This window comes from Oenanthe melanoleuca, chromosome 14 (genome assembly GCF_029582105.1).
Source record: "Oenanthe melanoleuca isolate GR-GAL-2019-014 chromosome 14, OMel1.0, whole genome shotgun sequence".
NCBI lineage: Eukaryota > Metazoa > Chordata > Aves > Passeriformes > Muscicapidae > Oenanthe > Oenanthe melanoleuca.
The window spans coordinates 13,604,840-13,627,292 of record NC_079348.1 but is presented as its reverse complement, the minus strand read 5'-3'; the positions used below and the strand labels follow the sequence as shown (position 1 = coordinate 13,627,292).

Below are 22,453 nucleotides of genomic sequence, written 5' to 3'. Positions count from 1 at the left end.
TATGGTCCAGAGTCTTCTGAAGAACCAGCTTGTGAAAGCAGGTGATGTCCTTGGAGAGAAGAATGCTGAATGTGAATTAAATGTGGAAGAATGAACTGTTGGAAGTGCCCACTTTGTCTGGTGACCTCTCTGGGATTTGGAGAATGGACATCTCTGAGGTACTGGAAGGGCTGATACAAATCTGAGCTGATTCTGGTGTTTCCCTGTCCCTCCAGTCCTCACAGTGTTGCTGGAAAGCCAATGGATGAACAGGACAATGATTTTAAAGAGTTGTGGGCAAATATTTTGAGCAGGGCAAAGAAAAATGGGGATACTGAGGCAACAAAGAGGGTTCAGAACAAGCCAAAGAGCACCACAACACGAAGCAAATTAAGAAGAGGCAAAGCTGCTGCTAAGAACCAAACCCATCATCACTTACCAGTAGTGAAGGAGACAAACTTGCCTCAAGATCTGAGTCCAAAGAAGCAAACCTTGTTGCACAAAGAAGATGGTGATGCTGCAGCCTGTAGTGGTGAGACTGCACAGGGGGATGGAGCAAGGAGCCCTCTCCCTGCCAGCCAGCTGAGCACAGAGTCCACTGAGTGTAGCCAGAGGCCTCTGACAGGTGAGTGGCCTGAAATGGGTCAGTCAGAAGATACACAAGCACTGGAAGGACTCTGTAGCTCAGTGAAATTTTGGGAAATCCATCTGCACAGGACCCAGTAGCACTGTTGGAAGCAGCCTTGCCCCTTACTTGGGTTTAACCTAGGAGTGTGTTCTGTGCTGCAGGCACATGTCCCTCAGTAAGGTGAAGCCTTCGTACAAAGTGATTTGTTGGCTGGTCATTATTCACTGTTTTTTTCAGTAGTAGAACTAAGAAAATTACTCTCAGGTCATCTAGAAGCAAGCTCAGAGTGTACTGAGGTGCTTTTTCACTCTTCCTTGTATGCTTCCTTGTGTGGTGACATATTGTCACTGGATGTTGTCGGGGCAAAAACATGAATGGGTTAAGAAAGATGCTGGATTAATTTGTTGGATTAATTCATAAAGGATTAGCCCTTCAGTAGCTGTTAAACAAGATGCCCAGAATGCAGTCACCAGTGGAAGTCCTTAAACTGACAAATTAGGTCAGTCAGGAATGGGACATTGTGTGGCTGTGGACTACCTTCCATGTCCCTGCTGGAGACCTTCATGCAAGGCTTCCTTAGTGTTCCTGCCTGTAAAATGGATACAGAGGTCTCTAAATGCCCCTGTAGCACAGAACCCCCGATGTTGTTACTGTGGCTACACAAATTGTTCACTTCTCCAAGAATGGCTGTTGCAGAACTAAGCCTGGCCCAGCAGCTCTCAGGGTGTGTTTAAAACTGCCTGGTAAAACTGATGTTTTCTCCCCCTCTAGTAAATCCTCCAAGTGGCTGTTCCCAGACCACCTTACCCTTCCTTCCTGCTGCTCCTGCAGGAAGCTGCTCCTCACCCAGCCCGAAGGTGCGTGTGGCAGAGCTGGTGGTGGAGAGAATGCAGCAGTTTAAGAGGGTGGCACCCGAGCAGCTGAAGCACAGCTGGGATGGCAGTGTGCCAAAGGCTGCAGCCAGTGGGGATTTCCCTGCCAGGAGCCAGGAGCAGAACCCTCCTGAGGATGGTATGTGTCTCCTCTTGGCTCTGGTGGGTACAGAATGAGTGGCTGGTGAGAATGGTTGCCTGGATCCCAGGGGTTTGTTCCTGGCTGGCCTAGTGGCTTGGTATGCAAATCACTTAAGATCCCTGAGAAAACTTTGTTAAAGGATTATCCATATTCTTTTCCCAGCTCTTCTCTAAGGCTGGATTAATCTGAGGTAAATTCTAGAGGAATAATTGTCTTTTTGGAAACAGGTTGAAATTCCAACAGGATCAGTGAACTTTGTTATCATTCCCTTGTGACCAATGTTAGGCAGCTCTTAGGTAGCCCTATGTTTGGTACATCTCCAGACACTCTCTAATGTGATATGTTCTTTGTTGATAAATTGAATTCACAGCAAACTTAGTCTGTTTGGTTCTTTGTAGATCAAGTCCTTATTGGTTCTGTATGGACATGAAAATCTGCTGTGTTATACATTTGATGTATAAAATTCCATATTCTCTCAGAAACTTCAGCCAAAACTGTCCCTCCATTGTCTCTGGCATGTGATGCACTGTGAGCAAATTGTCATCTCCTGCTCGTGGGCTGGTCCAGTCTTGGAGTGTTGGAAAGGAGCAGGTTGTACCTTTCCTGGTGTGAAGATGCAAGAGAAAGATTGCAGTGGATTTTGTGTGCCTAGTTTAATAAGCTAATAATGACAGGTGTAATAGTTTCTCACCTTCCATCTTACATTATCTCTGCCTTCTCTGCCAGATTCCCACCATCTCCCATCCATGGAACACGACACTGCTCTGGCTTTGGCTCTTCAGCAGGAATCCAAGGAGGAAGCCCTGGCAAGCCTGGAGGATGCAGGCTTGTTCTTCTGTCAGATCTGCCAGAAGGATCTCACAGCCATGAACACCCTGCGACGAGAGCAGCACGTCAACAGGTCAGACAGCAGCAGGACCTGTCCTTCCATCCAGCCCCACACAGTCTCAGCCCAGCCATGGGAGGAAGTGGGAGCAGGGATTCTGCATAAGGAATTTACCTTCATGGCTTGAATTAACAAGTCATTTTGATGTGAAAGCAGAGGCTGAGTGCCTTACCCTGCAGGGCTTCTGCATGTGTGTGGCCAGGACAAATCTGCTTTCATTAGCAGTGTGCAGAGGAGCTGCCATTGTAAGGGAACGTCTTTGTGGTCATCTGAAAGGTCTTTTCCAACCTTAATGATTTCATTAATGATGACTCCCTAATGCAAATTTTGAGATCTACTGATTTCAGCCAACAAAGTCTTTGCTCTGTTTTGCTAAAATTCGTCTAAGGACATCTGGTATGTCACTGTATCTGAGCTGTTTACTTAGAGAAATGTGACACTACTCAGAGAGATGACTCAATTGAAATTACTGCCTTTCATTTAACAATTTCCTGAGTGATAAATATCAAACACACAGGCAACACTGTGGAAATTAAAACTCTGCCCTTTTCCATTGACAAAGCATCAGAAACAACACATTTGAATGATTGTAAATTCTTAATTCAAGCACTTTCAGAAGGTAGGAGTAATGTAAATTGTCCAGTCCTACATCATGTTACTGAGTAGCTCCCATTGATCAGGCATGTTTATACCTGCAGCTTTCCAGGTGTTAGTGTTGTTTCTGTTTTCAGACATTTTGTGCTGCTTGAGAGGACAGAAGCTGTAAAACAGTGACAGTGTGCTAGAAAAGCTATTTGGAAAGTCAGGCTTTGTGAAATATTAACATATAATCATATGTTGAGATCACAAGGTTATATTAGCCAGGGATTTTTCAGGAGCAGCCTTCATCCCAAGAGTGAAGCTGTAGATGGGCAGATGCACTGACACACCAGTAATCACAAGTGTTGAATGGACTCTTAGCACAGCCCTGTGTGTGTCATTACCTAATTAGGGAATGACTTTTGTAACAGGTCCTGAATCCTGAACACACCCTGAATCTCTTTGGACAGAACAGAAAAAGAACAAGCATAAATTTTTAAATAGTTTTGGCCTGACAGAAATTATTTGAAGTTCATCATGCTGCACTGTGGAGCATGGTGTCAATTCAGCTGCTCCCTTTTCTGTTAACAGGGGTTTCATGATTCAATAAATGAGCTGGAATGTTAGAATGAATGCAGAAAGAGGGATTAGGTGATGGACACACATGAAGTGTTATTTGGAGAGGCTGTGGACTTCTCATTCCTAGAGGTGTTCAAGGCAAGGCCAGAGTAACCTGTTCTAGTGGAAGGTGTCCCAGCCCATGGCAGGGGGGTGGATCAAGATGGCCTTTAAGATCCCTCCCACCCCATGTGGGATTTTATGATTCTGAAGTTGCTCACTACACTTGTCTTTGAGCAATATATTTTTAATATGCCTCTGAGCCCATTATCTCCATGGAACTGTTCCATGTTGTGTTCATCACAGTGGTGGGCACATAGTTCTTATCTCCTCAGTGGATGTTCATGGCTGTTACCAGTAGAAGAAGTGATTGTGCTTTTAAAACTATTATTGTTGTTGTTGTTGTTATTAGTATTAATGTTAATGGCTTAAGTCTTAGTATGTACCCTTTGAAGTGTCCATAGGTAAGCTTTGCCATTGTCTCCCAGGTGTCTGGATGAGATGGAAGAAACACAGATGTCATCCTCCAGCAAGCCAGTGGTCCCTGAGTGTCCCATCTGTGGGAAGCAGTTCCAAACCCTGCAGAGCCGAGTCAGTCACCTGAAACGCTGTGCTGTGGAGATGGATGTGCCTCCTAATCTGCTGCTTCAGGCAGTGCAGTTGCAGGTGGCCACACTTGGGGATGCAGCTCTTCAGTGTCCCAGGTAAGTTGGTGGGAAAAAGAGAAAGATGCTGGTTGCTTTCTCTGAAAGGCTGAGAGGTGCTGGAGGTCGGGAAGAACAGTAAATGCAAGGCTGACACACACACTGGGCAAACCCTGAGCCCAGAGCAGTGAAGCAGAGCCATGACCCAGTGCCAGGTAAGGAGGATGTGGCAGTCAGTTGGAGAAACCATCTTCATTTCCCTCAGAAGAGTCAGGTTGTGGATGACTTTAAAAGCCAGCAAGCAGGAGCAAAATGGGGAGTAAATAACCTTCCAGTGGTTTGTCAGAATTTGTGCTCTGTGAGGCAATTGCTCAATAAAGCTGAATAGTGTGTTTGAGCTTATTGAACAAACAACAGAGAACAAATGTGGGGCCTTTCCTGAGATCTGTGGTGCCAGTGCTTCAGCTCCCCAGCTCATGGCTGTCCTGGGAACATCCTTTCACCCTGAGCCAAAGAGGAAGCAGATAGTGTGCTTTGGAATGTGCTTGGATTTGAGCAGAATCTTCAGAGTGCACCAAGTCATGCCTGAGTGAATTTGTGGAAGGGCTCATAAGTCCTGTTGTGCCAAGGAAGGACCATTGCCTGTACCTTGTGGAAGCAGAGGGGTGGGGAAAGCATTTTCTGGTGATCTGGTTTTCTGCCTGCTTCAAGTTCTTTGTTCCCCTTTGGTAGAAAAAAATCAATTCAAGGTAGAGAGAGCATATGCTTATATCCCAAAATAAGACTTCTCTAAATAGCTCTAAGTTTCATGAATGATAAGGCATCCTTTGCTCTCTGCTAGGAAAGAAAGTACTGAATGGTTTTTATTATGCTTGACATGGGAATCTCTCTGAGCAAATGGAACATCTGCTCTGGAGTGCTCAGTGTGTGTTGTTTCTGATCCAGTCACATTAACTGGGACTCCTGCTGCATTCTTGGATTTCAGCAATCAGCTCAGCAGGGCAAAGAGGAAAGGCCCCTCCAACGAGGACTCAAGGAAAACACAGAAAAGGGCCAAAATGGAGCCTAAGGATGAAGATTTGCAGGTTGCCATGGCAATGTCACGCTCTCTGTTGGAGCAAGAAAAGCAGGAACAAGCAAAAGCAGTCACAAATGTGAAAGCAGTGGCTGCTTTCCCAATCAAATGGAAGCCAGGATCAGGTATGTGTTACAGCAAGTTAGTGTCTGAGGCTGTGTTATTGCAGGAGTAACGTGGCTGCCCTCCACCAAAACTTCCCTGTTGGATGCAGGAGACATGACAGCCCTGTTTCTGGCTTGTTTAAGCTGTCAGAGCTTCAGCAATATGCAGTATCCAGAGGCAGTCAACAATGACTGCAGGGTGTCCATGGGTTTCAGAAATCTTGTGCCTTTTTTCACTGATTTATCGTTTTGAATCTGCAAAATAGCCTTAAGCTTACTCCTCACTCTCCTCACAGTGGAAGTGAGGAGAAATAACATGAAAATAGGATTGTTATTTCTCCTGTAGTAGATTCTTTTCCTATTCCTCCTACTGCAGCCTGGATTAATGCAGCTTTTTCAGCATTATCTCATACCATTTTGTCCTTTCTGCAGTGCCTTGTGTGTCCAGTACATGCTGCTGAGCAGGCCCTTGCCATTTCAGGGTGCAGAAGGGTTTAAAAAGGCAGACAACTGCCAGGGGAGGGTTGAGAGCTGCACAGAGGGGAGACTTCACAACCCTGATCCTGCCCATAGGAGCTCCCAGTTGAATTTGTGGTTGGGCATTAGTGAGGCAAAGGCAGTAGACACAGGATTTCCAAATGAAAGCTGCCCAGTGTTTGTGTGAGCTATGGTATGATATCACCCATGACCAGAACACAAGAAAAGGAGTCCTTCATGGGTCTGTTGGTGGAGTTCATTTCTCCTGTAAGGGCCATGTGAGGTTTTGGGCTAGCTGCACAATGTTGAAGGTTGTGTTCTCATTCCTTTTGGTTGTCACTGGTTACAGCACTGAAGAAGCTGCTCTGTTGATCTCCTCTGCCTTGTGTGTTCAGCTGTTCATTTATTTGTGTTCCTTTTTTTTTTAAAGAGAAGAAAAGGCGCAGGAAGGGCACCAGTGCCCCTCCACCTCTGCTGCTCCAGGACCCAGAGAAGGCCCAGAAGAGGATCCAGGAGCGAGTAGCTCTGATGCTGACAGAAGAGCTGGAATTCCCTCCCACCCCTCAGCTGCCTATTAGTAGGATTCTGGAGGATGAATCTGAAAAAGCAACCTGGCTCATGCCATTGCCCAAAGACAAGGAATGCTTTCTATGGAAGATCAGTGCTCTGACAGAACCCTGTGACCCTGAATCATTCTACACTGCAGCCTTAACCCCTCCAATTGTACCCTGGAAGCCTGTGCAGGTGGGGCTCTGTTGTCCTTGCTCTGATATGTGTGTGCCCTAGTTCTTGATAATTATCTTGTATCCCTTCTGTTTCCTCAGAATTTTTAAAAATTTAAATTTAAATGTAATTTTAAAATTACATTTTGGAATGTAAACCATTAATCCCCTCTCTCTGCACACTCACTGCCCATGATCTGTTCTCCCCTGGTCTTGCACAGTCAGGTTTGAGGATCTTGAACTTTCATTTCTGCCTTTTGGAGAGGAGAACAAGGCTCATGCTACCATGGTTTTTGAGCTTTCAGAAAATAAAAGGGATGGAAACAGAGAATACTGAGTAAAGGGACCCCATCCTGCTCATTGTGCCATTAGTTTGTCCAGATTTACAGCAGCCTGACTCTTGTTTTTGTTCTTGGAACTTCTTTCTGGTCATTTTTAGCAACAGCAAGAACTGGGGAGAAAAGTTTAAGCTGAAACCTGTTATTTGCTAGCACAGAGAAGGTGGGAGTGCCTGGAATTGTCCAGCAGAGCATTTGCACTCAAGCTTTCCCTGTGCATCACACTGCCTCCTGGTGCATGTGAGCTTTGATCCAGGTCTCAGTTCCACTCTTTCATTTTGGTTCCACCTGGATCTGCCACTTCCAGTGCTCTGTATTTTTATAAAAAGTGCCCACAGAAACAGACAAAGGTCTTTCAGTCTCTTTTCTCCAAGAAGGATATAACTTCTTTTTTCTTCCCCTTTCTTCTCTTGAAGAATTATTTGATGCTGTTGTACAAAATACTGTATATATTTAGGTGTTTTATTTAATACTTCTTCCCTAGTCAAAGCCCAATGTTTCTCTGGCTTGTTGCAGGTTGAGGCTGGAGAGGACGAACTCCGTTCTAGGAATTTTTGACCTTTCATTCAAGCCAAAAACTGCCAGAGAAGTTTTAAAAATAAAAAGCAGGAAAGTCTTTAAAATCATGGCAAGAGTGTGGTTTTCCTCTGATTCTTTCCATTCACAGAAATGGCTGAGCTATTTTTACTTAGAAATAAACACGCAAAGTTTTTTTTTTGGAAATGAAGAATAAACCTGGAAAATACCCACTCCAAGGTGAAAGTTTGATTTAGTTACATGTAACTGCAAAAGCATTTCAGAATTCAGAACAGAAGCACCTGGAGAGCTTCAGCTGTGATTTTTGCCAGGAACTCCAGCTATAATGGAATATTTAGATGTTGAATTGGGAGCATATCCCCCATCCTTTCTCCCTGCTTGGCAGTTGCCTGCACAGACATGCTCCTGGAGAAACCAACTTTTCCATTGTAGTTTTCTTTCTTCTGTTCAGAGCTGTCTTATCTCTGGAGAGTCCTTCATAGAGCTGCAGAGAGCTGTTCCTTAGAACCCCCTGTACCTGGGTAATGCTCTGTCATCCTTCATACATGTTTCAGGAGTATGAAGTAGACACTGTACTCTGAGCTCTGCAAATACATAAAACAAGACCTAATTTATTGGTGTCTTTCTTTTCCTCCTCACTTGATCAGAATAAGCCAGAGAACCTTCAGTCATCTGTGGGATCTCATCAGCCAGAAATATCCCAGCAAACTCAGACTGACCTCAGTTCTCAGGAACCCACTTGCACAAAGGTTGGAGGCCAAACTTCTGATGAATTCAAGCCAGGCCCTGAAGGAGATGGGCAGTTTTTATCCCCAAGCCAGAAGGATATTCAGACCCTGCAGGACCTGGTGGAGTTGGCCAGGGAAGGACTCACCCTTACTCAGTGGAAGCTTGACACTGGCCATGTCCAGGCAGCAGAGCAGCCAGGTGAGTTCTGGCAGCTTTGTGAGCCCTGCCCCTGATTCCTTCAGCTTCTCAGAGGCAGACTGTGGCTGGGCTGAGTCAGAGAGCCATGGCAGCACCCACAGGTTGTTGGTGGTGATGCAAGAGATGATATTGTGGGGGCACATTTTCCTGCTGTAAGATGTAGGTACAGTCAATCTGATATTTCTGAAATGATTCATAGATCACAGCTTCTAAGAGAATTCCTGGAGAGCAGATACTAAATCTTATTTGAAAATTAAAGATATCAAAGTATTTTTCTGCCAGGGAGGAGCCTGGATGTGTTCAATAGCTGGAACAAAATCTTCATTCCTGCTTATCTTGGGTGTACAAGAGAGCTGGAGAGGGACTTTTCACAAGGACATACAGGATAAGGGGGATTGGCTTCAAACTGAAGAAGGTTATATTTAGATAGATATGGGGAAGAAATTGTTCCCTGTGAGGGTGCTGAGGTTGCCCAGAGAAGCTGTGGCTGCTCCATCCCTGGTTGGATGGGACTTGGAGCAACCTGGGATAGCAGAAGGTGTCCCTGCCCATGGCAGGGATGGACCTGGATGGGTTTTAAAGTCCCTTCCAACACAAACCAGTCTGAGATTCCATGATTATACCTGGACAGCCTTTCTGTTCTGTGCACTGTCTTCTCAGGTCTTGAGACAGTCAGATGAGGGAGATGCACAGGAGGGATGAGTTTGTGTTGGACATTAGTTACACAAACCTGAAGTTTATCTGTACCTGCTCAGGGTTGAAAAAATGCAACACTTGGAATTCCTCTGTGGGCAGCTTTCTAATGTCTCTAGTCATAGGTGCATGTGGTGCACAACTGTGCATTTCAAGGGCAGTGGTACCCTTTAAAGTGCTCTGGCTCTCAGCAGAGATTGTGTCTCCTGTTCATCTGTGAAGGTGAACACAGTTCCTAAGCTCACCTGTCTGCATTTGCAGTTTGGATATAATATTCCTCAATTCCCCTGCTAAACTGCAGCAAATGGTCCCTGGCCCTTTAATGTATATAAATAATAACAGTGCAATGGTGCTTAGGTACCCTCAGCCTGTCACAACCCAGAGCCAAACTCTGCAAAAAGTCATGAGGGAGAGGATGAGCCTTCAGCCCAGCCAGCCTGGTCATAGCAAGTGTCACAGCAAGGATCCTCCAAGGAGTTCTTAGTTCATTCTGTCTCACAAAGAAGTTGAATGTGATTTGTGATGTGCATTTTCTTCCCTGAGGAAAAGAATTGACTGACAGTGATCCTCCATGTAGTGGCTTTGTGCCCCCGTCCAAGGAGAAGAGCCTCCTCAGGAGCAGCAGCAAAAGAGTAAGGATAACCTTTTTTTCCACTCTTTATATATTCATCAATAACAATTTTTTTAAAACTGTTGCATTTGTGCAATTCAAATAAGTGTGGAATATTTCCCATTCCTTTCTGTGGAAACAGAGTGATGCTTAAGGTTCACAGTGACTTGAGGATTCATCATGGGCACAGGTGAGATCAGCACACCTGGGTGTTCCATCAAAGCCCACAAGAGCCTGGGGATTTTCTAGTACTTGTCCTACTGGTGAGAGATGATTTAAATGCCAGGGAACAGAAGGCCAGGCTGTGTGGGTTAGGGAGTTGTGTTGTAGCACTGAGTGTTTGGGGGTGGGAAAGCAGGGGTGCAGCTGCAGCATGTTGTGCAGTACACTGCTTTAATGCCCAGGTCCCACACCCAGCTCTGAATGGAGCACCTTCCTCCCCACACTGTGTCCTGCAGTGGGAGGGGGAATTCATGCAAGGACTGGCTGACTTGTACAAAATCCTGGCATAAAAGCCTGGTAGATGATGGAATGTTATGAGTGCCATGGAAGATGAGCAGTTTTTGCTGCTGATTGAGCTTTTAAAGGGTTTGGTGTGGAAAACCCTCAGCTGTGGGAGCAGAGAGGATCTAGTTTGAAAATCAGTGCTCAAGGGTGACTGAGTGAGAAGCACAGCCTAGTAAGTCATAGATGATTTTTTTACTCAAGCCTGTGGTATTCTGTAATGTCATCTTATCCCACATGCACCAGAGGATGTGTAATTTTCCATGAATGTATGACCAGTCTTATTCAATTGAAGTTCATGCAAAATAACACTAATTATCATCCACTTTATCTGATGAAACTTCCTGTCTTTGATAATAAATAATCATGCCCTGAAAAGAAGAACATTTTGGTACTAGATAAATTTTGATGCTCTGACAGCATACTTTCATATTGTGCTTAAAGAATTAAGATACTTCTAAAAGGAGACAATTCCTTGAGGTGAGAACTGGTATTAAACTTCAGCATCCCAGCTACTTGGTGCAGAAACTCTAGATATTCTTTGGGGGTATTAAAAAAATTAGGAGGAAAAGGTCTTGTTTTGTTTTTCTGTTAAACCAGAGGCCTTTAGCAATGTAGAATCTGTTCTCATACAGTTGTTGAAACTCAGTTGCTCCCAGCAAAACCAGTATGCTCATTTTTTAAAAGTCTGTCTGTTTCCATTATAGTTTTCCTGAGTGAGTGAAGTGTTGTTCAAGAGCTGGATTGCCAGTGGGAGAGAAAAGTGTAACCATGTAGAGCATGATACCATTGCATTGGTAACACATCCCCTGTGCTGAAGACCCTTGGTCACAGCAGTGGGGTCCAGTCTCAGTGGCCTCCTCAGCAGGAGAGAATGTTCTGCTGTGTTCTCCAACACACAGCTCATACCTGCTCAGAGCTGTCTTCTGGCAAGTTTCTTTGCCTTGCACAGAGAATGGAGCAGCCAGGAGTTTCTGGCCTTGTTTAATTTCCCCATTCTTGATTGATAATTTTAGCACCAGCAGGAAAGCTGTTCTGGGCTCACTGCCTGGAATGTTGCATCGGGATACTGCGTTTGCTGGCAGCCCCATAGCAGCCTCACAGGTATCCCCCCTGCCAAGAATAAGAAAGCAAGAAGAACCAGATTAGATCCAAACTGAGTTTCCTGTCTTCCCTTTGGAGATCAGTCCACAGCACTGCCACAATATGCAGAATGTTCCCTAGCCCACCTATGAAGGCTGGGAGGAGTGTTCAGTGTGTGCTGCTAATTCTTGCTGGCTGGAGCAGGATGAAAGGTTGGCTCTCCACAGCCCATTGCTAATGTAGAAACCTGCTAAGAAAATGAAGAGCTTTATTGTTCCAGATGGAACTGCATCTCCTGCAGATGTTCCCTGAAATAAAACTTGCAGTTCCTCAGCTCTCAAGTCATTTGAAAAGCACAAGGTCAGTGATTTGGGTGTTAACCATAAACTGGTTTCCACGTGCAGTCAGGCAGTTTCTCAACCCAGCTGTGATCTGAGGGTGTTTCACATTTCCCTGAAGCACTCCAGGGCCACCTCCAGGGCTGGAACAGTAGGAGAGATCTGAAGATTCAGAGCTTGCCATCTTGCTGTCTTTGGCAGCAGTGTACCCCAAGCCTGACCTTAGCATCACCATAACCAGTCACAGGTAACTCAGCCCTCCCAAGAATTTTAGCCATAGGTTCTGGAATGATAATAAAAGTTGCGTTTCTTTTTTTCAATGGAGTGGAATTTACAAAAGAGCTTTCAGTAGTATCCTCATAAATTCCTCTGAACTGGATGCCTCCATTAGTTTTATTCTGTGGGGGCTTTTTGTTGCAGAGCTGCTCTTCTCAGCTGTCATTGCCAGACAGTGAAAAGAAAGAAAAAAGGATCATTACCCCATACTGAGTCATCCTCTTTCCTATTACCTTGATTATGGTGAATTGAGTTCAGATCTGTTGAAGTGGAAGTTACATTTCCTAAAATTGTGGTGGGAGGCAGTAGATCAAGAGGCCAGCTATAGGCTGTGGCTAGACCACAGCAGGAAACGTGGTGAGATCTGAGGGTGATAATGTGCTGTGACACAAGTACAGCAGAATACAGCACATCTGCCCTTTCTCCACAATAGGCAGGCTGTGAAAAAGTAGAGGAAAACAAAGCAGGAATGTCTGTTGGACTTGTCTGATTGTCCTGTGGAAGACTTGAAGTTCATAAAGCTGATGATTATCTTCAGGAGGCAGAGGTGATGTGTCCAGGCTGGGCCACAGCACAGCAGTCCTGATAAACTGGGTTACTCCCTTCTTATTTTAATGGAGAAATGATTGACAGCTGTAACCTAACACCTTTGTGTTCCTTCTGTGTCCTAGTCCTCTCTCCAGCTGCTGGCTCAAGATTTTGGTGCCATGGTGAACAACCCCCACCTGAGTGATGTGCAGTTCCAGGTGGACAGCGGGGACGTGCTCTACGCCCACCTGTTCGTGCTGTACGCGCGCTGCCCGGCGGCGGCTCAGGCTGTGAGTGCTGCTGCCATTCCTTCTGTCCTGGGTAGGAGAGGCCAGGCTGCCCCCTCCCACAGCAGCCAGTGCCCCAAACAGCACAGAACACTGCTGGGCTTACTGGCAACTGCCTCGAGACCTGCAGTGGTTTCTCAGCTTAGGAAACCAGAATAAGTCCTGACACACTTTCAGTGGTGAAAGATGTGCTACTTCATCCTGTTTGGGGAGGCCTAGGGAAATGAAGGATCCTTGCATTCCAGCCATAAGCAATGAAGGAAGCTTTCAAGGTGCTTCTTGCCCTTGCATTTTTTGACCCTGTGCAAGCACAGACTGCCTTGTCCATCTTGGTGTGTCCTGCCTGTCACCCAGGCTGGAAAGTGTGAGCAGGGAATAGGAAGTTTCTGGGAAATACTTTAAAATAATCTACACAGAGGTTCTGTCACTCTTGCTTTGGAGGTACCTGCACTGACTCTGCTTTTTGCAAGGCTAGTGAAGGAGGTCTTATGTTCCCATCGCATTTTAGGTTGAATAGCTCCCACCCTGCTCCTGTGCAGCTTCCAGGTAAATTCAAAACAGACCAGATGAAGCTCATACAGAGAGGTCTAGATGGAAATTGGGCTGGGAAGTAATTTGATTGCAAAACTAAGTGGAGAACTCTTAAGACCACCTTTCATATGTGTGACTAAGGCAAGTAGTTAAACAGCATTAACAGCCATAGGGTCAGGAAGGACATGGCCTGTTCCATAGGGAGCCATAACTGCCCCACCTTGGCATCCTGGTCCCGGGGTTGGGCATAAGTGAATGGAAGGAGCTGATGGGAACAGTGGCGACTGTAGGTGTTGTGTTGCTTTGTTAGCACCCAGCCCTTGCTGTCTCTGCTGCAGGTGCACAGCGAGGGGTTGCTGGTGGAGGAGGACGGGGCTGCGCCGACGCAGCGGCTGCTGCTGAGCGACGTGTCAGCTGAGGCTGTGGCTGCCTTCCTGCAGTACCTCTATGCTGCTGACACCAACTTCCCTGATGGGCTGCGGCCTCAGCTGCAGGCTCTGGCTGCCAGGTGTGTACCCTGAGCATGTTTTGGACCCCCTGAGCCTTTCAGCCACACAAGCACCAGTTTGAGATCTTCCGGTGCAGTTTTAGTGGTTTACAAATTCCATGGTCCTTTGCTACATCGTACATGAAACTTGCTCATAAGAACATCCTGCCCTCAGCTTTTCCACCTGTATGAGGGTTTCTGTGTTCAGTACATGCTCAGCAGACTTCAGCTGAGTTTTGACTCAGGATGTCTGTTGGCAGCTGATGTTGAAGATGATGAACACAACTTCTATATGTGATTCTCATTTCATCTGAACAACAGTTGCAGAATGTAGTGGATGCTCAGGCTTTGTGTTGGGTCAGCCATGCTCTCAGTCATGGCATGCACTAAGAGCTTGAAACAGGAGCAGTTGCTGAGATATGGGTGGGACATGCTTGGGGCTTGCCAAATGTATACAGAGAGATGCCCTGTCACTCCAAAAAGCCAGGAATCTTGCACATGGCAGATTTTTTCTGCCATTCCATGGGACTTTACCATTGCCTAGGGGATTTAGTGTAGTCAGTCTCAAACACAGAAAAGGAAGAATGTGCCTGATACTTTCATGTGAGTGACACCTGGAAAAGGGTGTTTGGAATTTTAGGAGTACGCTGGATCTTGTACATCTTAGGAAACTCAACATCCTCATGTAAATTCCTCACAAAGTTCACAAAAGTGATCTGACAGCCAAATGGTAAAGAAATACTGGAGGAGGAAATACTAATGTTACTGTTGTATCCTTGCAGGTTTAGTATGAGGGAACTAATGGCAGAGTGTGAAAACAACACTGGAGAGAGCCAGGTGTCCTCTGGAGTGGATTCAGAAGATGATCTTATCTCTGTGAGGGGTGATGAAGATTGTGAGGACAGAGCGGAGAACTTCCAAGACCTCTTGAAGTCAGTGTGGGTGGGTGAAGATGAGGAAGAAGTAGCTATGCTGAGCCCTGAGTGCCAGAAGGAGGATGACAGTGAGGTGGGAGAACAAGAGCTGGAGGAAATCTATGAGTTTGCTGCAACTCAGAGAAAGATGGCTCAGGGTGAAAGAGAGGTGAGCGAGGGAACACACTGCAGCATCTGCAGTGACACTGAGGCCATTCAAGGTACAAACCAGCAAACTGAGCAGGAAGAGGGAGAGAGACCTGAATCTGCTTCAGTAAGCAACAGCCTCAAAGATCTGAGGGATAGCAGCAGTGTGGAAAGATCGAAGTGTGACTTGTCTGCACAAGAAGAGAAGATGCAGAATATAAACAGGTGCAAGAGCATGAGTGATCCACAGACCACTATTGTGCCTCACCACAGTGAACCTCAGAAATGGGATGGAACATCCCATGGTGCTAATGAAGGAGGGGCTGTTGGGGGATGTGAGGATATGGAGGATTCCAGGTCATCTCAGGTCTCACATGACAAGGCAGATCCTGGTTTCCAGGGTGATACTGATATAAATGACAGCTATGAACGTTTGTTTTCTGCCTCTCAGGGGGATCACTGTGAGCCTTCCCCAGTGAAAGAAGTTACCAAAGAACCAGGAAAGTCCCCTAGTGAAAAACATGTTGGTCTTAATGATTCACTTCTGTTCAGCAAGTCACAAAAAGACTGCTCTCCGTGTAAGAATGGATTTTGTGGGAGTCTAACTCCCCAGCCTTATGTGTCCCTTTTTCCTGCTCTTGGCTCTTCACCTGCATCTCCAAAATCAGAGGGAAAGTTTGCCAGGGAACATGTGTCAACACCAAAGCAAAACAAAAAGGAAAAATCATTCCCATCTTATGAAATACACTCCCAGAAAGCCAAGGAGTTGGGTGCTGCATCAAGAAACGAGATCACAGTTTCTGCAGCAGAGCTTCCTCACAGAGACTCAAGCAAGCACACACATGTCCCAGTGTTGTCATCTCCAGGCAGGACTCAGGATGCTGCAGCTCAGGGGATCAAGAAGTGTGATGTTATTGTTTTATCTTCTGATGATGATGAAATGGAGTTACAACAAGGCAAGAAGTTGCCAGAGTCTGACTCTGCTCTGAAGAAAATGGAAATCCCTGTGCACCTGAAGTGTACAGACATGAAACAAGGTCCTGAGATACCAAAACCTGACCCTAACTTACCAGATCCTGAAACAGAGCAGAGATCAGCCCAGGTCTCATGTGGCAATACAGACACAGTGTGTGTGAGTGGTGATGTAAAGGTGTCCCCTGTATTTCCTCTCAGCAGACAAACAGGTGCTTGTACAGAGATCAAACAGAGTCCAAACCCAAGCCCTGGGAAAAGGCTCAGTAATGAAATGTCTCCAGGCACAGACAGCTCCTGGCTTGTGCCAGGAACACCAGTTCTGAGCAAAAGCAGAAGCTCCTCAACACAGACTCAGGTCACAAGTATTGATTCTTTAAAGGGTCTAGGATCTAAACTCAGCACAAAGAACTTAGCAGCAGGTAATAGTAATCATGAAATGACTGGAAATTTAATAAAAGTTCATGAAACAGCATTGTCAGACAAACATTTGCCAACGGAGAACTCGGCCAGTGGAAGGAGCCCACCCAGCAGCCCAGCAGCAGAATCCTTTTCCAAGAATCCCCTTCCAGTTTCTCCAGTAGATCCAGTTTTCCTCTCCCCTGGCCACACCAGCACAGAAAGTACCTCAGGTTTACCCAGACCGGTGTCTCTGTGCCAGGAGCAGCCACTAGAAGATAAAATCAATGTCAGTGTGGTTGAGCTGGAGGACAGTGACAGGGAAGTAAGTCTGCCTTCTCTGGGTAGCAGTGTTGTGCTGTGTGAGGATCCCCCACTCCCTGTGGAGGACTGCTGGCACCTTGAGGATCTGTCACCAGCCAGAGGTGACGGCCAGGGCAGCACGGCCAGCCCTGGCTCGTGGCAGGAGCAGGGGGAGAGCCCAGTCCAGGTGCCAGGAATTAGGGGCAGCACCCCTCTCCAAGGAACTCCTGCTGGCAGGAGAACAACTTTGCACTGCCCTGAGAAGAGCCCTATTGAGCCATGTTCATCAGTGGGCAGCAGAGCCAGTTACCTGGACTCCAAAATCTGGGATGACTGGAATGGAGAAGAGAAGGAAGATGAACTTCCAGAGATTCTTCCTCTGTCTCAGAGGTTGGCAGCTGCAGCAGAGGCTGGTCAGACAGATCCTGTCAAGTCTCCTGGTGAGAGTTTGTATTGATACTAAATTTATTGGGCTAGGTTAAACTGCTTTTATTTTAGTGATTATCTTACCTGTGATGCACTTGACACTCTTGAAAGGGTTTTAGGGCTTTCTGATGCCTAGCAGTTGGCAGGGCCAGGCACAAAGAAGGTGCAGGCATTTGCTGTGGGAAAGAGCCTGTCCAAAAGTGGGATGCCTGGAGTGCAGCTGTGTGTGTTTCATTGTCACCAGTCCTTTGGTAGTGACAGTACACCCTGCAGAAGCTATGGGTTCATGGATAGAGAAAAAAAAAACAAAACAGAACAAAACACAGGCTCCAGCCTGCTTGCCAGTGGATTGATGTAATTGATGTTGCATTATTTAATTAAATATATTATTAATTATACTAAATGACTAGTTTAAGGGGTGATGTGTGAGACTGGCTGTGCTTCACAGTATCAGTAAACTGGTATAATTAAATTAGTACCTAACTCCAGACCCCAGTAGCTTGATTTGCTCAATTTCTTATGCATCAAGTCTCTGTTTTCAAATTTCCTTCCTGGGAGAAGGATCACTGCGTAGAATTCAGTAAACATGGTTTTAACTGCTTTCTAAATGTTGCCTGTTTTAACAAAGCCCTGAATGGCCTCATTTTCAGATGTGACATACGTCCCAGTTTAAACTGTTTTCTGATGTAAAGTCAATGAAAACCAAGTATCTCAATTAAGGAGGGAAAAAAAATGCCAACTATTCTATCCAATATGAAGCTGAGTAATAACTAAAGCGGCTTATAAGGAAGTAGTTCCTATTAAACAATTATTAGAGAATATTAGATTTCTGCCACTAAGAGGAGAAGTTACCAGCCATTTTAAGTCCTTTCTATACTGATTCTCATCAAAGTAATTTCACTCTGCTGCAGAACCTTCCTGTCAGGAGAACAACAAGTCCCCCAGCACTCCAGTGACACCCATGCCAGCTTATTCCATGATGGAGACCCCACAGCTGAAGAAGGAGCTGAGCAGGTGAGCATCACCTCCCCTAGGATGGCTCTTACAAGAAGAATGTGCTGGCAGGTAGTGTGAAAGAAGGGTGAAGCATGGTGAAGCTCCAGCCAGTGCTTTCTGAGGTCACATCACACTTTTCCAGCTGCACTTCCTGGCCTGAACCTCTTGCTGAGCTGTGACAATGGAAGGTGCAGCATTACTGTAACCTAAACTCCCATCTTCACTTTCAGGTTCGGTGTCCGTGCTCTCCCAAAACGCCAGATGGTGTGGAAGCTGAAGGAGATATTCCAGTACACTCACCGGGATGGGGACTCAGACTTTGAGGATGAAATCCCCTATTCGCAGCCCCTCCCACGGAAGTCCCCGGCCAAGCGGCCGAGGCGGCTGAAGGCGGGCGGGGCTGCGGGCAGGACCCGCGGCAGCGCCCCCAGGGCTGCGGGCAGGAGGAAGCAGCTTGCCAAGGCTTCTGCAGTGCTCCCTAGCGATGAGGCTGATGGAATAGGCTGTGCCACGGCCAAGGACAGAACTAAAGTGACACATCAGCCAGAAGGAGGCAAAGGGCAGGAAAGGCCGTCTGTGCCCCTGGCAGCTGATAGTGAGGAGCTCCCGGCATCCCAGGAGTCAGCAGGTTCTTCACTGAATGGAAGTGACATCTCCTTTGGCTCACAGAGGTGAGGCAGTGAAATCCTAGACAAAATACTCAGGGGGGCAGGACAGAGATGAGGTAGGAATGAGGCAAACAGAGGTGAGTGTCCCTGTGACCTACACCTCCTTGAGTGTGTCATGTGGAGGTCAGCACACTCCTACAAAAGAAACAGGCTTTGGATTTTCAGTCTAATTCCCACTGAACTATTCTTAGAACATAAAAGGGCTGTTTATGAGCAAGGCCCAAATCTGGTATGTCTGGTGTGCATGTCAGTGACGTGGAGCACTCTGTGCTGCCCGAGAATCTGCAGCTGGAGTTGGGAGAAGACAGCACAGCATCCCTTGGCAGAACCTGCCAGGAGAGAAAAAAAATTTCCATACAGCTCTGGGTTGGGTGAGCTGGACCAGTGCTGTCCTGGCTGGAATGGGAAGTTTGCAGAAGCCCTGCCATGTCCTGTCTCATTTATTTTGTGGGTGCTAGTAGTGTGGGTCTGTGATCCCACAGAGGAAAGTCATAGGGCTTCACCGTCAGGGATTTGGGGAGCTCTGGTCCTGTCCTTGTTGGCCTGTTCTTTCCTTGACCTCTGGTCTGTTTTGTCCTGCTTTTAGTTCCTTTGTGAATGGATTTGAAACCTGTGCTTTTACGTCTGAGGAGGAGGAAGAGGAATTTCCAGCATCTCAAGCAGCAGCTCGGGAAGAGGAAAAGCTGGAGGCAATAAGGTGCTACATCCGCTCAAACACAGCCCTGTACAACAGGATTCTCTTCTACGAGCCCATCGAGCTGGCTGATCTGCACACAGAGCTCAAACAGAATGGCATTAAAATTTCCAAGGCAAAGCTGCTGGACTTTCTGGATTCTCAGTGCATCACAACTACCATGGCCAGAGCCCGGAGAGAGCAGCAACAGAAAAGGAAGGAGAGCAGAAAACAGAGAAAACGATACCGAGTGAAGCCCACTCCTACCCGCTGAAGATTCTGTACGTGGAGGCCGTGCTGCCTCCCGAACAGAGGCAGAGTTCCCAGCTGGTGCGGTGGGTGGAGCGCTGCTGCTCCTCGTGGTCTGATCCCAGGTGACATCCCGGAGAACGGCCCTCTGCTCCCATAGCACAACTGCCCCAAGGCTGCCCTGCCTGCAGCACACAGCTCACCTGCAACCTCTTTTCACCCAGTTTAACTCTTGTACCTTTTCTTTCCATTTTTCTGATAGATTTTAGGTCTCCAACTTTTCTTTGTGCTGGTGCTTCCCTGAGTGACATTTGCCAGGACCTATTCCCTGGATTTGGGCTGTGAAATGCTTCACCCTTCAAATTCCAGGATTCAGTCCACTCTATCAAGCACTGCCTGTTTACACTCCTGTGAATTCCATCTTCACTTCTTCAGCACAGTTTGCACTGCTGATTCTTGAAGCAGGGGAATGCGGTAGAAATACATATAAGACTTTTTTTCTTGCTTCACTTGGCAATCTCTACTAAAACTCCTAAATCTCTGTTTCTGAAATGGCTGCAGAACAGGGCAGGGGTTTGTTCTGTTCCCTTTGTGACACCTCCCAAAAGTGCTCCTGACACCCTATGTCAGGGGAAAGCTCCCAGCAGAGATGTTTTGAAGAAAATATTTAAGTGAGTACTGGAACTTTTCAGCACTTCTCAAATCTTGAGCTAAACCTACTGCTTGGATCAGTTCCATTTCCAAACTGGACTGGTCCCAGTTGTAAAGTGTCTGGGACTCCTGGAGAAGTCTTGGACCCTAACTTGTTGTATTTGATGTATTGACATTTACAACAACTTCTGACTTCTGAGTGTGCAAAGGCTTACTGAAAAACATGGGCACAACAGAAAAAAAGGGCAGATTTCTAGATATCTTTGTGTATGTTGGACATAATTTTTTTTATTTTTGATACAGAATTTGTTTTTTATTTACATTACATAAAATAAACACTCTAAATCCTGTCGATTCTCATATGGAACAGTAATCAAACACAGGACAGTTTAGGAAACATGAACTTTATTGACCTAGACTACTCTTTCCAGCTTCAGCTACAGAGTGAGAACATGACTGGGAAGCCTATGCCTAAAAGTACTAAACTTGAACTCTTGGAAAAATTTGAACTGTGTGGGGGAAAGACTTCTGGGAAACCTATTTTTCCTAACAACAAAGGGGTTCCTAACACCTATGGGTGGGAATGTCCCAGTGCCTGGGCTCGGCACTGGTCATGCATTCCCTGCCACGTCCAGCAAGGCCAGAGACGAGCTGGGGCTGGAGAGTCACAGGAGCGCAGAGAAGTGGACTCTCCTCCTCTTGTGAGAGCCGGAGCTCCTTCTCCTCCTCCTCCCCATGGGCGCTGGGCTGAGCCGGGAGCTGTGGCGCAGGTAGCGCCTCATCAGGGCGCGGTTCTCCAGCAGCAGCTGCAGCAGCTCCTGGGAGCAGCCGTGGCCCCGGCAGCGCGGCCGTGCAGAGGCCGAGGCGCTCTGGCTCCTCTCCTGCAGCACAGAGCACAGGGAGCCCCATGGCGGGGCACGGGGGCCTCAGGGGGCCGAGCCCTGTGCCGCTGCCTTTGGCCTCGGGCACAGAGAGCCTCGGGCCCGGCCGGGCTGCCCCGGGCAGGGGCTGCAGCAGCGAGAGCCGCGGCCGCCTCTGCCGGGGCTCCCCGGGGCTCGGCCGGGCCCCAGCGCTGCCCAGCCCCGGGCTCAGCCCCGCTCTGCCCCGCTGCGCCTCGGCCAAAGCGCTGCCCGCAGGCCCGGCGCCCTCGGGGCTGCCCAGCTCTGCTCCCCTCGGGGCTCTCAGCCCTGGCCCCGCTCCCTCCCGCCCCGGCCCCGCTGCCCCAGCCCCTCCCTCACCGCTCCCCAGCGCCTCCAGAGCCCTCGGCCCAGGGCCCAGCCCAGCCCAAGGCCCTTGACAAGCAGGGCCCCGGCTGCGCACAGCCACGGCAGCGCCTCCACCACCAGCATGGCGTCCCTCAGCGGCGCCAGCTCCTCCTCGTCCAGGTCCTGGGCCTGAGCCAGCGCAGCCCAGCTCCCCGTGTCCCCGGCAGCAGCTGGGCTGGGAGGCTCCAGGCGCTGCCCCAGGAGCAGCAGCAGCAGCACCGACAGCGGCAGCAGCCGCCGCAGCCCCTGCCTGCACATGGTGCTGATCCAGGCCATGCTGCCACCGCTCCACACGCTCTGCCCGTCCTTCCCGGCCGCCTCCTGCCTGGGCTCTGGGCACGCCAGCGGCCTGGGGACACTCAGCAACCACCGCGCTGTCCCCAAGGGCTGTGATGTCACAGAAACATGGAAGCAATTCGGCTGGAATTGCCCTGGGATATTAATGAATCCTAGCAAGAACCCAGCTCCCTCATGGCAACCAGACCAGAGCCATGAGTGTCACATTCAGCCTTAGCTTGAACACCTCCTGCCACAGTTAATCCCCCACAAACATGCACTCACACATGTATCCCATTCCAATATCTGATCAGCCTTTATGGGAAGAAATTCTTTCTGATGTCCAACCCAAACCTCTCCTGATTTTGGGCTCTGAAATGCTTCACCTGTCCTCTTCCTGGGTTCAATCCACTCTCTCAAGCAGTGCCTGTTTACACCCTTGTGACTACCATCTTCAGTTCTGCAGCTAAGTTTGTCCTGCTGATTTCTAAGGCAGGGAATGTTGTGTAAATACACACAAGAACTTTGGTTTTAACTTGGTTCATTTTGCAATTGCTGCTGACATTATTAAATCTGTTTCTGAAACAGCTGCAAAACAGGGCCCTGTGGGATCACTGAGTCCAGCCTGTTACCCATCACCACCCTCTGG

The 22,453-nt window shown here is 47.6% G+C and overlaps 1 protein-coding gene across 1 annotated transcript; it reads left to right on the top strand.

Annotated features, from left to right (window-relative positions):
* Positions 1-233: 233 nt before the first annotated feature.
* Positions 234-20,613, top strand: SLX4 (SLX4 structure-specific endonuclease subunit). The gene is made up of 14 exons (XM_056503629.1): positions 234-604; positions 1,379-1,618; positions 2,348-2,522; positions 4,193-4,408; positions 5,334-5,548; positions 6,435-6,748; positions 8,249-8,528; positions 9,765-9,853; positions 12,704-12,850; positions 13,717-13,886; positions 14,648-17,040; positions 17,938-18,040; positions 18,253-18,693; positions 19,277-20,613. The coding sequence occupies exons 1-14, from the start codon at positions 241-243 to the stop codon at positions 19,635-19,637; spliced, it is 5,508 nt and encodes a 1,835-aa protein (XP_056359604.1). The 5' UTR covers positions 234-240; the 3' UTR covers positions 19,638-20,613.
* The last annotated feature ends 1,840 nt before the right edge of the window (positions 20,614-22,453 follow it).